The sequence below is a fragment of the Chlorocebus sabaeus genome, chromosome 11 (assembly GCF_047675955.1).
Source record: "Chlorocebus sabaeus isolate Y175 chromosome 11, mChlSab1.0.hap1, whole genome shotgun sequence".
NCBI lineage: Eukaryota > Metazoa > Chordata > Mammalia > Primates > Cercopithecidae > Chlorocebus > Chlorocebus sabaeus.
Window position 1 is genome coordinate 97,971,208 of NC_132914.1, and position 16,003 is coordinate 97,987,210.

The following is a 16,003-nucleotide window of genomic DNA, read 5'->3' on the forward strand; positions in this document are numbered from 1 at the left end:
TGTAAGAGTTTGCGAAAGGTATTAACACATAATTCAATGCTAAAGATAGCTTAAAATAAAATCAAGGTATTATATATCTTTTAGTGGTATCTCTTGTTGAAAGATCTGAAACATAAGCAATGTTACTAAGCCCTCAATTTTTTAGACTTTAAATACTGTGCAAATAAAGGTCCATGGTAATTTTTCATTCTGTTCTTGTTAGCTGGTTTTTTTTAAACTAATTTGTCGAAGATAATAAGTAGAAAAAATAAAAGTGCCTTTTCTTTATTTTTTCTGAACTAGTAAACCCACTGTCTTCATTATTTTTTTTTAATTTAACTCTCTTCTTCCATGCTAGAAATATGTTTCCATACTTAATTTTGCTGTATAAAATAAGTGGTTTTATTTTCCACAGTTTTGCACAAAGATCCAAGACAGGTGTATCTTTGTCTTCTTGAAATTGGTCGAATTGTGTCAAGGTATGTATTTCACCATATTTCAGAATTTCAATGTTATAAACATTTTAAATCTTCTGAATTTTAGAACTATTTTCTATAAATCAAAAAATTGCTTTAAATTAATTTGCTATTTTTTGTTTCTTTATCAACTTTGTTCTGTTTGCATGAGCATATGTAAACATCTGAGTTCTCAATATAGCTTGTCTTCATTTACTGTTAAACTGCATTTACTGTTCAATTTTTTAGATTAAGGATAGGGTAAGAGCATGTAGTCTAAGGCAGTTGAAGTCAAAGCAAGTCCTCTGAACACAGAGAGGATCTGGCAGAAGGTCAAGGCGCGGTGTCCCCCATAGCTACTTCAGTTCTGTCTTTACTCACCAGGTGATTTGAAAGCCATCTTTCAGGATCCCAGGTAGAATATTGGGAGCATCCTGCAACCCAAATATGTGCTATGATGTGAGGATTGTAATATAGATATTTTGCAATCTATGAGACATTAAACAGCATTTTCAAATATCCTAGTGAAACAATTGGTAGAAAAGGAGCATATCGACTTTACTTCAGAAAGAAAATCTATCTTGATGTGCAGGCAAGTACCTGGGTCAAGTTTGCTTGACTAATCAGATCTCCTGGTTGGTTTTCAGATATGGGGTTGAGCCACCAGTGTTAGTAAAACTTGAGAAAGAAATTGAGTTAGAAGAGACCTTGCTTAATACTTCTGGGCCTGAAGATTCCATCACCATTCCAAAATCGTGCTGTCAGCATGAAGAGCTACATGAAGCTGTAAGTAGTTGCCACACTTTCTTTTGACCATGATACCTTGAAGTCTCATAGTTTTAAGCACTTCTAGTTTGCTACAGGTGATACTATTTTTAAAAGCAAGTATTTCTTATTCAGAATATAAACTAGTACTATTCTCCATTCTCTGATGAATTCAGGGCATTATATTTTAAAGGTGATTTGTTATTGCGTGCGTATGATGAGGAATAAATGTGTAGTTGAGGAGTGGTGGGGCAAATTGATTGGAACTCATCATGAAGAGCTCTATAGGCCACAAGAATTCATTGATTCTTTTTTCAGTCTGGTAGTATTGTAATCTGATTTGCAAATTATAAGGAATATTCTCATGGTCATGTAGAGGTTATGTTGGTTTTATGGTAATAATCCAGGCATAAGATGAGAGCTTGAATTTGAGCAGCAGTAATGGGGATGAAGCAAAAGGAACAAATATAAGACATATTTAGGAGGAATTGTTAGAAGAATTGACAGGAATTAGTGACTGATTGTGTGAGAAAGAGAGAATCTAGGGTGATTTCTAAGGTTTCTCTAAGTAGATGGAGAATACAGGAGGAGGGAAAGTTGTGAGGGAATATTGATGGGCTTTTTTTTTTTTTGAGAATTCTCTCCTCCAGAATATATCCAAACTTGTTAGATGATAGTTTACAACTGGATAGTCTTCTTAACTTTATCTGTTCATTAGGCAGAAGTTAATAGAATTGCTCTTCCTTGGATTGTGGGTCTTCTACAGTGACTACAATGTGAACAATGAAGGTGAACTGAGCATGAACATTTTCTGCTTAGACTGTTGTTTGGACTGTAGCATTTTATGAAAGTGTGAAATACACAAAATTAAGAAATAATGAATAAATCATTACTAATAAACATTTTTAAAGTATTGCCTTGATTGTTTTGTTTAATGTAAGAAAAGTCTATAGTAAAACTATCAGATAACCTTGCAAGACAGATTAAGATCATGTCAGAATGAACAACTCTTTTATCCGGCCAAAGTATCTACCTACATTATGCTATTGATGTGTGTGTGTGTGTGTGTGTATATATTATATATGTAAAATATATATAATAATTGTCAATATCAATATAGGAAGCAGAAAGAATGCAGTAGGTAGAAAATAAAATTTAAAACTCATGTAACCTTAAAGAATGATAATTAAATAAAAAGGAAATATTGGAAAAATATTTGTATCAAGTGGAAAATACAGTGTTTTCATTTCCCTATTATAAAGACTTTACACAGTTTGATAAGAAAATCATTGCAGTAAATAAGTGGGCAAGGTCTGTGTTCACACAGGAAGATAGCGCAGTGTCGAAACTTGCTGATAATCGAGGAAATCAGATTATAACAGCTATGAAATACCATTTGCCATTTGCCCCATTAGCAAGATTTTTTTAAATTATGAAGCCTGGTGCTTTTAAATTCTAGTAAACTGTATTTAGGGTTTACTATTGGCAATGGAAAATGACGTAAACTTTTGAAAAAGAAATGGACAAATATTAAGAGCTACAAAAATATTACTTTTTCATTTTTACTGTAGTTGAAGAGGGAGAAAGTAGCATAAATGAAAGTGTTTATTGCATTAGGACCTAGAATGGTAAAAAATTGAAAGCAATGTAAAGACCCTCAAATAGGGCAATGGTTTGGCAAATTAGGATTCATAATCTTAACAGAATAATCATTGTGATCATTATGAAGAATATGTAGCAACAAGAAACATTTATTTTGTGTAAAATATGTATATACAGACAAACTGTACAGAAATGAGAATGAAAATAATAGTAATATAGTACCTTTGTAGATTATTTTTATTTTCTTAGCTATTTCCTTCAGTATTATGATGTAAATTATGTAATAAAATCAGAAGAAATCATTTCTTACCTAGAGCTCTTATTTCTTTTAGGCTCATGCCTTGTTCTGATTGTGGGTTAGTGCTGATTTGTACTGCTCAATATAAGTGAGCTTCAGGTATCTTAAACAAGGAAAAGATATGCCTTATATCTACATTCTTGTTATGAAAACTAAAAAGAAACATTTCTCTAAATATATATGTGCTATATGAATACATTCAATGTCTACCTGTAAATATGTGATCTACAGATATCTTTGTTGAAAATAAGGAACAATTATTATCTGATTCATGATTTAGGGTCCTGTTACAAAATATACAACTGCAACTCTGTATACTTAGGAAATTTTTACAGACAGAAAGTGGTGACTAAAAGATATATCTCCTTTCAGATTACTTTGGTTAACTAATGTATCAACATGGTTCTAATAACTGTAAGCCCTTTCCCAGAGTTCAGTTTATTTTTCACCATTTTATGCGCATGATGTGTGTGTCTGTATGAATGTAGATGCACATGTGCACGTGTGCATGTGAACAAGATAAACTTGATTGGGTGACTTATGAAAATCAGTTCTATTTGTTTATAAGCACATTATTTTGTTAAATACATGATACAGGAAAATAAATTCTGGACCTTTCTTATCAGGCTCTAGTGAATCCACAAGTGTTCATTTGATTTAGGTAGATATTTAAGACAATCATATAAATTTCTATTGGTGCTCAGCTAAATTAGGCATATCTAAAGAGACTCTCTTTAATATCATGCCTAAGTTTAGTTATATGAATTCGTTTTGATAAATTGTGTGTGGCAGTAATTGAAAAAAACATTCATGACCTCCCTTTTTCAAAAACATAATTTTAGGAAAAGCCAAATATTTTCCACAGTGGCTGATGTGTGACTTTTTTCAGTCATAGATATTTCAACAAATATCTTTACTTAATATATTTATATTTCCATGTTTTGAATATATAATTCTTAAATTTGTTTTTATATTTACTGCAGTTCTACTATTTAAACATATTTATAATAATAAAAAATTCTGTAAGCTTCTTGACTGGCTGAAGTAGAGTTCCCCCATGCCAACTCCTATTTCCTTAGCAAGCTATTGAAACAGAGCACTTTTAGAGAAATGCACCTTGAATTGAAAATTTTAAGAATTTTACCCAGTCTTGAGAGAATAGATGTGAATATGTTTCTGCCAATTTTAATAATAAATTTGAGCAAATCTAGATCTTTCCCCCACAATATTAGTTTAGTACACTGTTAGGGACAAGTGAAAATTCCTATTTAGCCTTTATCTGACTGGCCTGTCTTTGATTTGACATGTATTATTAACTCAGGGCTTAAAACAAAGTCAAGCGTAGTAACGAACTCATATGTTTCCCAAAACTCAACAAATGTGTTAATTGACCTCACTGTGTTATGTGTTCGAAGATGAAGGGTGGGTGGGAGGGAGGGAGGGAGAGAGAGAAAAATAAAAGAGAGAGAGAGACAGACACTGAGAGAGAGAAAGAGACAGAGAGACACCAGCTAGGCTGTTTGGATCTGAAACCTGGCTCCGCTACTTACTAGCTGTATGATCTCAGGCAAGTTTAACCTCTTTGGTAAAACTGGGGAAAATAAGAATTTCTTTACCACAAAGTCATGCTGGGAAGATTGTGGCTTTTATGTTAGATTAGCAATGTCTAATCTCAATATTTGTTAACAAGCACAGGAGAAGCAATTAAATTGTTGAACCTAGAATTTTTATTTTTAGGTTTGGTTTTCCTTGGCTATCAAATAATATTGCACTTTAAACAAAATGCTTTTTGTAACAAGCACTAAATTTTATTTATTCATCATCTTAGGTTAAACATATTGCTGAGGATCCTCCTTGTAGTTGTTCTCATCGATTTTCTATTGAGTATTTATCTGAAGGACGGTACCGACTAGGGGATAAAATACTCTTTATAAGAGTAAGTCCATTATTTACATTTTATTTACACATAAATACTGTTTTGAAATTGGATTTATTGTTTCACTAACCTTTTGCTCCCCTTTTACTTTTAAAAACATTGGAAAAGATGCTATTAATGGAAGGATTTCACTGTACAAGGAAAATGGAGTAATTTCTTTCATGAGTATATAATGAATTTAGGTAAACACTCATCACACAGCAAACAACTAACTTCAGGATAGCTAAGATTATTTAGACAGTGAATATAATAGGGGAAAAATCCTTGTATACCTCAAGGAACTTATTTCTCAAATTTTCTTAGAAAAAGGAATTTTCCATCATAAGAAGAAAAAACAAAGCATCTAATAAGATTGAGTATCCATAGTAAAAAAAAAAAAAAAAAAAAAAAAGAACTGTACAGTTTATAATAATACAAGCCTTGGACATTAAACAGAAAATATTTTTCTCATTGACACAGAATCAGTATGTATACGAGTATGCTGATACATATTTTCATTTCCTTCCTTTGTCCTATCTACAGTTGATTAATTGTTCCTTTTGCTGGTGAGGAGATTGAAATTTCACCTGTTCATCATCCTTTCCACTTCTCATACAGAAGCTGTCTTATTTCCAATTTAGGAAAATAATATAAAAGTATTTAAAAATATAATTTCACCATCCATATTTTCTTCTATTTCACGTATTATTATTACCTCCTCAGCCCCACCTAGCTTATACAGAAACATTTACATGCATTTTCTTTTAATTAGCTTTCTGTTTTAAGGCAGTATGATGTGGTAGTACACAGAGCATAGGACTTAGAGTTAAAATTTGTGGGTAATCTCATACAGGTGTGCAGATTTGCCTGCTGAATGGACAGGGCCCTAAAACCCAACTTGAGATATATTGGCAGAGCCAGGATATCTTATTTTTAGGATGCAAGTTATATGTAAATACCTTTCTTACAAATAGGAAGTTTTTTTTTTTTTTTTTTTGAGAGAGAGTCTCGCTCTGTCGCCCAGGCTGGAGTGCAGTGGCGCCATCTCGGCTCACTGCAAGCTCCCCCTCCCGGATTCACGCCATTCTCCTGCCTCAGCCTCCCAAGTAGCTGGGACTACAGGCGCCCACCACCACGCTCGGCTAATTTTTTGTATTTTTAGTAGAGACGGGGTTTCACCTTGTTAGCCAGGATCGTCTCGATCTCCTGACCTTATGATCCGTCCTCCTCGGCCTCCCAAAGTGCTGGGATTACAGGCGTGAGCCACTGCGCACGGCCCACAAATAGGAAGATTTTGTATCGTTAGTTGCATAATTTGATGTGAGTTAAATTTATTATATGAATAACAAGAAAGAAACTGTCAATTTGTAGTGAGGCTGTTGGCAAATGCTCTGAATTTCATAGATCTCAGACATCACATATTGTAACTGCTAATGAATTGTAACTGTAAATCTCACAGTATTACAGCTTTACTTTTTATTTTCCTTTTGGGGGCAGATGCTTCATGGAAAACATGTCATGGTTCGTGTTGGTGGAGGCTGGGATACTCTTCAAGGATTTTTGCTTAAATATGACCCCTGTCGAATATTACAGTTTGCCACACTAGAACAAAAAATTTTAGCCTTTCAAAAAGGAGTTTCTAATGAGAGTGTACCTGATTCGCCCGCCAGAACGCCGCAGCCTCCTGAAATGAATCCTTTGTCAGCAGTTCACATGTTTCAGAAACAAAATTCAAAACCCAGCATGCCAAAAAGCAAAGAAAAACAGGGACGTCCACCAGGTGCATTGGTGCCACCATCTTCACTGAAAGGAGGTAATCTGGGCCCTATGTCAGTCCGTTCTAAATTGCCAAATTCTCCCGCAGCATCGTCTCATCCCAAGCTCAAGTCTTCAAGAGGCATAACAAAGAAACCGCAGCCTCCTTCCAACAATGCATCATCTTCACTTGCTTCATTAAATCCAGTAGGTAAAAATATTTCTTCACCAGCTTTACCAAGAACTACACCTTGTATATCTGAGTCACCAAGAAAATGTATTGCATCCCCCAGTACCCCTAAGGCCAAGGTTATTCCAGCCCAGAATTCAACAGATCTGCCTGAGTCCACACTTTTGCCAAATAAGTGTTCTGGAAAAACTCAACCTAAGTATTTGAAACATAATCATATTTCTTCCAGAGATAGTGCAGTATTTCACTTAGCTGCACATTCAAATTCATCCTCAAAGTGTCCTAAGCTACCTAAAGCAAATACACCTGTAAGACCTAAACCTTCTTTCCAGTCCTCTGCAAAAATGACAAAATCCAGTTCCAAAAACATAGCCACGGGTCTAGGAACACAGTCTCAACCATCCGATGGTGCCCCACAAGCAAGGCCAGTCCCAGCACAGAAACTTCAATCGGCCTTGAATTTAAATCAGCCAGTTTCTGTGTCCTCAGTTTCTCCTGGAAAAGCTACACAGAAATCAAAAGATAAGAATATAGTTCCAGTTACCAAAAAGCAGCCTCAGAATAAAAGTACTTTTCAGAAGACAGAACCCAGCTCCTCGAAGTCTCCTGGCCGAACCCCACTGTCCATCGTGAGCCTTCCCCAGTCTTCTACCAAAACACAAACTGCGCCGAAGGTAGTACAGACTGTCGCTAAGGGCCAGCATTCAACTAAAGGGCCTCCCAAAAGTGGCAAAACCCCAGCTTCAACCAGGAAACCACCCTTACCTGTTAAGGATGCAGATAGTGGAGATAAAAAACCTACTGCAAAGAAAAAGGAAGATGATGACCATTATTTCGTCATGACCGGAAGTAAGAAACCTAGAAAATAAATACATAGTCATTATAAAAAAAGAGAAAAAGAAGAGTGAATGTGTTAGCTTCACATCTTAAAAGTTTCTCCTGTTTGTGTCTGTCTAAATAGGTGCAGACACTAAGGATAGTGAGGATGGAGGTTGGGATGAGGAAAGGGTTCATCAGAATTCACATACCTGAATTCAGAAGGAGCCCTTCTGAAGCAAACAGTTGTAAAATCACTGCAAGGTTTTTATTAATAAGAGACATGTATATGATTTTCAGTCTATAGCATCTTTGTTAACATCTGCCTGTTGCAGGAAATGTAAAAGTTACTTAACACTACAAGAATTTTAACAATAGTTGCTCTATTTTTGAATATGTATTAAATATGGAGTTCATATACCTGCTAATATCAACGATGGTGCTCTTACTATTAGGTCATTGCATTTTGGTTTAAAACAAAAACAAAAAAAAAACAACGGTTTGGCACTTGTCCCACAAAAGGCATCTAATTCAATGTTCTGATCAGAATTGCCTGATCCAACAGTACTAAGTCATGACTGCTGCTGACTAGCTTGGCATTACTCTGTGTTAGGTAGAATTCTTATTATTTATTTTTTTTAAGCTTTCCAAATCGGAAGGAACTGATTGCTTCATGTGGCTTATATTTACATTGGTAATATTTTGTCAGCAATATTTTTGGTAAAAAAAGAAAAAAAACCAGCAAATTAACTTACTGAAGTATAAACAAACGTTAACAATTTTTTATATTATCTATAAAAACTTAGACACCTTATATTTCACATGTTGTGCAATGTGACGGGAAACTGGTTTAGTAGCTTTTAGCATATTAAAAATAATTTTTATAATGTAATTTCCTATAAGTGCAGATCTGACATTTTACATTACAATAATGTGAAACATCAGAATTATGTTTTAACAACTTTAAAATTAAGATGATACTGAAATAATTTAGTTATGCTATGTAAAAATTCTATCATGAAATTCTACCATGAAAAATTCTTTAAAAAATTAAATTTTTCTCTAGATAGCATAATACCAATTTTAATTAATTTCTTCCAATTAGGTTAATTTTCTTTAATAAAGTTATGCTGCCTTCAGTTTTCCAATGGCAAGTAGACAAGATATGTTCAAGGTTTTCTGCACTGTAGGCACACACCCTCAAGAGGCATATCCCGATCATGTAATGACTGCATAAACTCCATCGACCTAAGGTGACACTTGTAAATAATTTATTTTTAAGGGATGGTGACTATTTAAAAATTGTTAATGTACTTTCAGAAGTTTTAAGAGTGTTTTTAATAACTTTACAGTATTGTCAATTATAGGTTATTCAGTATTCAGGTTTGTGTTTCTCTGTTTTAAACTAAAATGTGTTTTCTAAAGAAAAATATAATAGTTTACACAAATGTACAATCATAGAATAAGCATTTTAAGCTGGCTACTAATGTTCTATAGATTACAAAGCAAGAAAACTTTCCATAAAGATAAGTTATCTTTTGCCTGAAGAGTACAGATAAAAAACAAAGATGTGTGCAGGCAAAGATGAGTGCAAGGGAGAACTGATGCTTCTCTTCTTTAAAGAGACAGTCACCAAATACTTGGTTTAGCTCGACTGTTGACTTGGGCATTGAGAGAGATGATAGATACATCTTTGGAAAGTGAAGTCAATGTTCAAGAGGTGCTAGAAGCTTTACTTTTTAGTGATCAGAAATATTTAATGCATCTTTTCAGACAGGAAGAATTCTATCAAGTATTCCCTTATAAAACCACGTAACACTTCTTCATCAGTAACTTTTAGAACTTAAAGCAAAATGTAAATGGAATTGTAGTCAACCTATGAATCCTAGTAGATTTTACAATATGTAATTTATGTTGTTTACAGTATATAAACACTAAGGTTTGTGTTGAATGTGATCAGGAATAAAAGTATCCCACAGGCATCTGACAAAAATTCCAGAATTAACCAAAGAATTATTTATTTGAGGTCGGGCAATCCCAGCATTTTGGGAAGCCAAGGTGGGTGGATCACGAAGTCAAGAGTTCGAAACCAGCCTGACCAACATGGTGAAGCCTCTTCTCTACTAAAAATACAAAATTAGCCAGGCATGGTGGCACATGCCTGTAATCCCAGCTACTCAGGAGGCTGAGGCAGGAGAATCGCTTGAACCCGGGAGGCGGAGGTTGCAGTGAGCTGAGATTGCACCACTGCACTCCAGCCTGGGCGACAGAGTGAGACTCCATCTCAAAAAAAAAAAAAAAAAAAAAAAAAGGTTTATTTGAATAATTGGAAGTCAGTTTATACATTACTATTACTATTTTTCAACAGTAGGGAATTTCTCCAATTACATTCATGTTGAATGAATTTTTATTTATACATAGCTTACCCTTCCAAAATAAAAGTGGGTTTTGTTTTGTTTTGGTGTTGTTTTGTTTTGTTTTGTTTTTTGAAATGGAGTTTCGCTCTTGTTGCCCAGACTGGAGTACAGTGGCACAATCTCAGCTCAGTGCAACCTCTGCCTCCTGGGTTCAAGCGATTCTCCTGCCTTAGCCTCCTGAGTGGTTGGGGTTACAGGCATCCACCACCAGGCCCAGGTAATTTTTTTTGTATTTTCAGTAGAGATGGAGTTTCACCATGTCGGTCAGGCTGATCTTGAACTGCTGACTGCAGGTGATCCACCTGCCTGGGCCTCCCAAAGTGCTGGGATTACAGGCATGAGCCATCACGCCTGTCGAAAAGTTTTGTTTGAATAAACAATATCCGAAAGACAATTAGTTTCTTCAGATATATTTTGAAATTCTAGAGAGCTAGTGTTTCTAATAATTTTCACAATTTAAAAACAGCTTTTACACTGTTGAAGTTGGGAGAACTTGCCATCTCTTCTTAATAGTGCAAGATATTGTAAATTCTTTTCTGTGTTTAATGTTTAATGAAATGAGTATTAAACTTAAATTACTGAAGTACCTGGGAGAAGTAATGATGTGTACTTTCAAAAAAATGGAAAATGTTTTTATTTTTATTTGCTATAATTTGTTAACATGACTGATACGTAAAATTAAACTTGAGCACAATGAAATGCCGCTTATTTTTACCTTGTTTGGGCTTAAAGTAGGTATTTAACGTTTATGTCTTCAAAATGCCTTGATAAATTAGATAACCTCTGACTTTACTGTCCATATGGAGTTTGCCATTCTTTATGGATAAGAGAATTTAAGGAAAAATTACTGTTCTTTCTTCAGTCTTTTTATATCTATCTGTTTTAAAATCTGTTACTTTATTAAAAGGCTTCAACAGGTTGTTAGGATGTATTCTTACATCCTAACAACCTGTTAGGTTCACATAATGACCCCATTTGAATCCAAATTTGTGTATATTCTTTTCTTATGCCAGCAGTATTTGTATACTGTTTTAACTTACGTTTGTTCTCTTGAGTATTAAAATTTAAACATATATACCAAGGTCTCAGTTTCTTTTTTGGAGTATTCTGAATACACTCTGATCACTTAATTCATGTTGGAAATTGCATATAGGAAGCATTCATAATTTGAGAAGAATACTATTTAAAATGCTTTCTTTATATTTGTGGAATTTATTTCACTGCACCCAGGAGATTATAAGGCTTTGCCATTAATCAACAGTATTTCTTCCCCAAGTTGCTGTATATGCTGGATGTTTGTTCCAGAAAGACCAGACTCAACGTTTAATAATCTTTGAGATAATAGAGATAATTTGTTGGTTATCAAGGTAGAATTCTATAGATCATACAAGCATCGTGTTCACCAAAGATGACTGACAGTAGGAATTTCCAATTTTCAATTCCTGTAATCCTGTTTTAATTTCACACTTTGATACAGTGAATATATTCTTGCATACTCATCTTTGTCCTATATTCATGACCAGAGCAATTATAAAAAGCAGTTAATTCCATATATATTTCCTGTGACGTTTCCAAAAAAGGAAAGAAAAACAGCTTAGACAAAATTTTAGTTATATTTTCCTAACCCTTTGTGAATGTAAAATTTTATAACCTAAAATTCATTTTATGAAATTTTGGGTAACATTGGGAAAGTTATTTATTTATTTATTTATTTATTTATTTATTTATTTTTATTGAGACGGAGTCTAGCTCTGTCACCCAGGCTGGAGTGCGATGGCACAATCTCGGCTCACTGCAACCTCCACTTCCCAGGTTCAAGTGATTCTCCTGTCTCAGCCTCCCCAGTAGCTGGGGTTAGAGGTGTGTGCCATCACGCCTGGCTAATTTTTTGTGTTTTAGTAGAGATGGGGTTTCACCATGTTGCCCAGGCTGGTCTCGAACTCCTGAGCTCAAGCAATCCACCCACCTCAGCCTCCCAAAGTGCTAGGATTACAGGCGTGAGCCACCGTGCCCAGCCTGGGAAAATATTTAAAATGTGCCAGTAAGTCTGAAAATATAAAGGCACACATTTTATTAAATTTAAGCTGTTTTCATACACTGTTTTGTTCTTGTAGAAAAACACAGTAAGACTTGAGGAAATAGTACATGCAATGATTTGGTTATAAGGATGTTAATTATAGAATATTAATATTGGTATAGCCATAAAATAACAGTCATTAAAAACATTGTAGACGATGACTTATCTTAAAAGTAGTACATATGGTGATGAAGTGGTCTGTTTTGAGAGACTGCAGTGATAAAACATTATGTAATATTTCTTCTGCATTCAGCCAGGAATAGCACAGTACTTGTTACATCGTATATGGGCTCAATAAAGGTTATCTATTAACCTCTTGTGGGCAGTCTTTTAGTGTTTCATATCATACATTAATATGATTTTCTTAAATTACTTTAGGTAAATTATTATTGGAATGAACAAATAGAATGAATTAGAGTTGCGTATGACTTGAGGACTTCTAGTAGTGAAATGTGGCAGTGTTAAAACTCTAGTTAAACCATCATTTTTATTAATACCTACTGATTTCTATTCTGAAAGAGGAATAAGTCATATTCAAGAACCTTGGATTTATATAGCACTTTGCAAGTCACAAAATACTTGTAATTACATAATACGCAATCTTTCCAACAATTCCATGAGATGGGTATTATCATTAGAATGTAAGCACCAGGAAGGTAAGAATTACATCTGTTTTGTTTACCACTGTGCTCCCAAAGCCCAAACCAGTCCCTGGCACTTGGTAGGCATTCAGTAACTCTTTGTTAATAAGTGAATGAACTCCATTTTTACAGATGAGGAAACTAAGGCTCAAGAAAGTTGTTAGTCAATATAAAAATACCTACTGGGATAGATTAATTGGATTTTATTTAAAGGATGATTTTTTTAAAGCTATTTATACTTTTCCACAAAGTTGTTGAGTTGTTCTCCATGTTAATATCCAGAAATAGGACTTATGTAGCATATTTAAAAAACATCTGGAATATCACCTCTCGCTTTTTATTTCTTGGAAAAATCTTTGTTTTTGAATTACCCTATATTAAATATTGTAAACTTGAAGATTTAGAGATTAGCATATTCTTATATTTTCTAGTTTAATATTTATAAATCACTGTGTACAAAGCATTGTTCTTGGAACAGTGAAATATTGCATTCAGTCCCAGGACAATACAATAAAGGTGCTCTGTAAATATTTGGTGGATAAATGAACGAGAAAAAAGTTAAATCTAGCACAAAATGCTTATGTGATATTGGCAATTAAAATAAATTTTCTGACAGTGCAATGGAAATAGACATTGATCAAAGTTACTGTAAGTAACCCTAGAACCTCCTTTAAAAAAAAAAAAAAAAAAGTTTAAAAATAAATGATTGTCCTCTGAGCAGGTTTCATATGCTTCGCCCAAAAGAAAAAAAAATGTAAATTTCTCTCACATAGCCTTGAAGATGTGATACAAAGTTATATTATGTAGATCCCTTTAATAATTCATTGCACCATGTTAGACATGCCGGAGTCTAATAACTAATGGTTGAATAATAGGTTCACCTGTGGTGTGTATTGGAAGGGGAGTGAAATGTGACATTTTAAATTTTTTTTTTTTTTGAGACAGAGTCTCGCTCTGTCGCCCAGGTTGGAGTGCAGTGGCCAGATCTCTGCTCACTGCAAGCTCCGCCTCCCGGGTTTACGCCATTCTCCTGCCTCAGCCTCCCGAGTAACTGAGACTACAGGCGCCCACCACCTCGCCCGGCTAGTTTTTTGTATTTTTTAGTAGAGACGGGGTTTCACGGTGTTAGCCAGGATGGTCTTGATCTCCTGACCTCGTGATCCGCCCGCCTCGGCCTCCCAAAGTGCTGGGATTACAGGCTTGAGCCACCGCGCCCGGCCTAAAATTTTTATTTGAATCCCAAGCACTGAAATTAAATGAAGGCAAGCGTCTTCAAACAGCAATTTGCAGTAGTTTCTGTTTACCCTAAGCATCAGAAAAAGTATCTTTTGAAGTGTGAGTGCATGAAGCCCCAGGACTCCTTACAGGTAAGGGGGAAAAAAAAATCAACCCTACTGAGAATTACAGCCTTTGAAATCTATGAGGCTCAATGGGGAAGTTAAGTGAGAATAGTTTGGAATCCTAAGTATGCCAGCAGATAGGAGCCAGGCATTGTTCCTTTGACTTTACCCATTATTTTCCCCCATCCCAACTCTTCACCTGGCACAGTTATCCTTCATGTCTCAGCTTAAATATCACTTACTCAGAAGCCTCCAGACCCTCCAAGTTTGGGTTGGGTGCCTCCAACCTTATATTTTTTTCATCATTGCATTGCATCTAACACTAATTTCCCATTTACTTATCTAAATCTCTCACCAAACCTAGAATGGGAACTGTCTCACTTGTTCACAGTTGCACCTCCTGTGTTTAGCACAATGCCCAGATGTTTGTGGAAGGAAGGAAGGAAATTTACTGATAAGAAATAAGCCATCAATATGTGTAAAGAGAACCTCTAGCTTGATTTTGTTGACCCACCTACAGTGCAGGGAGTTTCCCTGAGAAAATGGCATGGTGGAGTTTGAAGAGGCCAGCAGACATAACCTGTTTTACTTTTAGAGAGGAGAGGAGGGAGGAGGAAAAGAGGGCCGTTATGAGAGGCTTTAAAGTTACGGATTTCTTTTGTTGCATTAACATCTAGAGATTGTAGTATTTTTACAGAAGAAAGATGTTGGAAACGTCCCAATTTATTGTCTAGGTTTTTTAAATTTTAAAATATTTATTTTCAGGGTCGTGAGAGGCTACTCAGAGCATAACACTGACATAGACTAGCAAGGGTCCTGCCACCACCCAAGTTAATCCTCACAGGGAACAGAGAAGGAAACTCAATCTGTTAGTTTTATTTCTTTAAAACCAATCTCTGAGCAGCAGAATAAAGTCAAAATAATCGAGGTAGTCATCCCAGGGCGTGATGGGAGTCATCCCAGGTGCTAGCCCCTTCAACAGGTCCTCGATGTACTGAGTCTAGCACAGTAGATTCCTTTTATTATCTGTATTTATGATTGGTTCTAAAGCAGTCTACTTGGCCACAATGCAGTAAGACATCATTCATTTGCTCATTTAGCAAACAAGCTCTCTGAGAACCTACTCTGATATCAAGTGTCTACTCAGACACTAAGTTAGGTGCTAGGGATATTGCGATAAGCCCAATTACTGCTCTTAAAGTGATTACAATCTTCATTCCAGTGTTGCCTTTTTTTTTTTTTTTTTTTTTTAATGTGATGTTCTTTTTGACTGTAGCCTACTCACTTCTTTCTTTGTGATATATTTCACTCATGGGATAAAATACCTCCATAAGAACAGCTTGTGTTTTCCCATATTGCTTCAGATTGGGAGCCCATAAAAATTAAAAATGAAAAAAGAAACTGATATTTGTGTCTCTGCCTCAAGAACAAGAGTCATTTACTGCTAAGAGTTGTTACTCAGAAAATACAATAGTGAGAATCAAGTCCTAAACAAGTGACTGAAAACACGAAATCTGAGCTTTCTCTGGGTAAGCTATTAGTTTAAAAATAAACTCACATCTCTAATACAAGAATGCTTTTCTAACTCTCTAAAATATTTCCTGTGCCACTAGGGACTGATTCCACCCTGCTCCCTCCACTAAGCTCTACCTTGGTCTTAACAAATAAACCATGATAACAGAGATGAAATCTCAAACCAGCTTCCTGTGTGATGGCTGGTCTCCCTACAGCCATTTCAATTACATAAGAGGAC

The 16,003-nt window shown here is 35.1% G+C and overlaps 1 protein-coding gene across 5 annotated transcripts in view; it reads left to right on the forward strand.

Annotated features, from left to right (window-relative positions):
- The window catches only part of GAS2L3 (growth arrest specific 2 like 3), a 53,990-nt gene extending 42,721 nt beyond the window's left edge, over positions 1 to 11,269 (forward strand). For all 5 annotated transcript variants that reach the window (XM_037996648.2, XM_037996649.2, XM_037996650.2 and 2 more), the window contains 4 exons: positions 395 to 458; positions 1,082 to 1,220; positions 4,928 to 5,035; positions 6,512 to 11,269. In XM_037996648.2, coding sequence (XP_037852576.1) covers positions 395 to 458; positions 1,082 to 1,220; positions 4,928 to 5,035; positions 6,512 to 7,828 — 1,628 coding nt within the window. In that variant the 3' untranslated portion in view covers positions 7,829 to 11,269. The remainder of the gene's footprint in view (positions 1 to 394; positions 459 to 1,081; positions 1,221 to 4,927; positions 5,036 to 6,511) is intronic.
- The last annotated feature ends 4,734 nt before the right edge of the window (positions 11,270 to 16,003 follow it).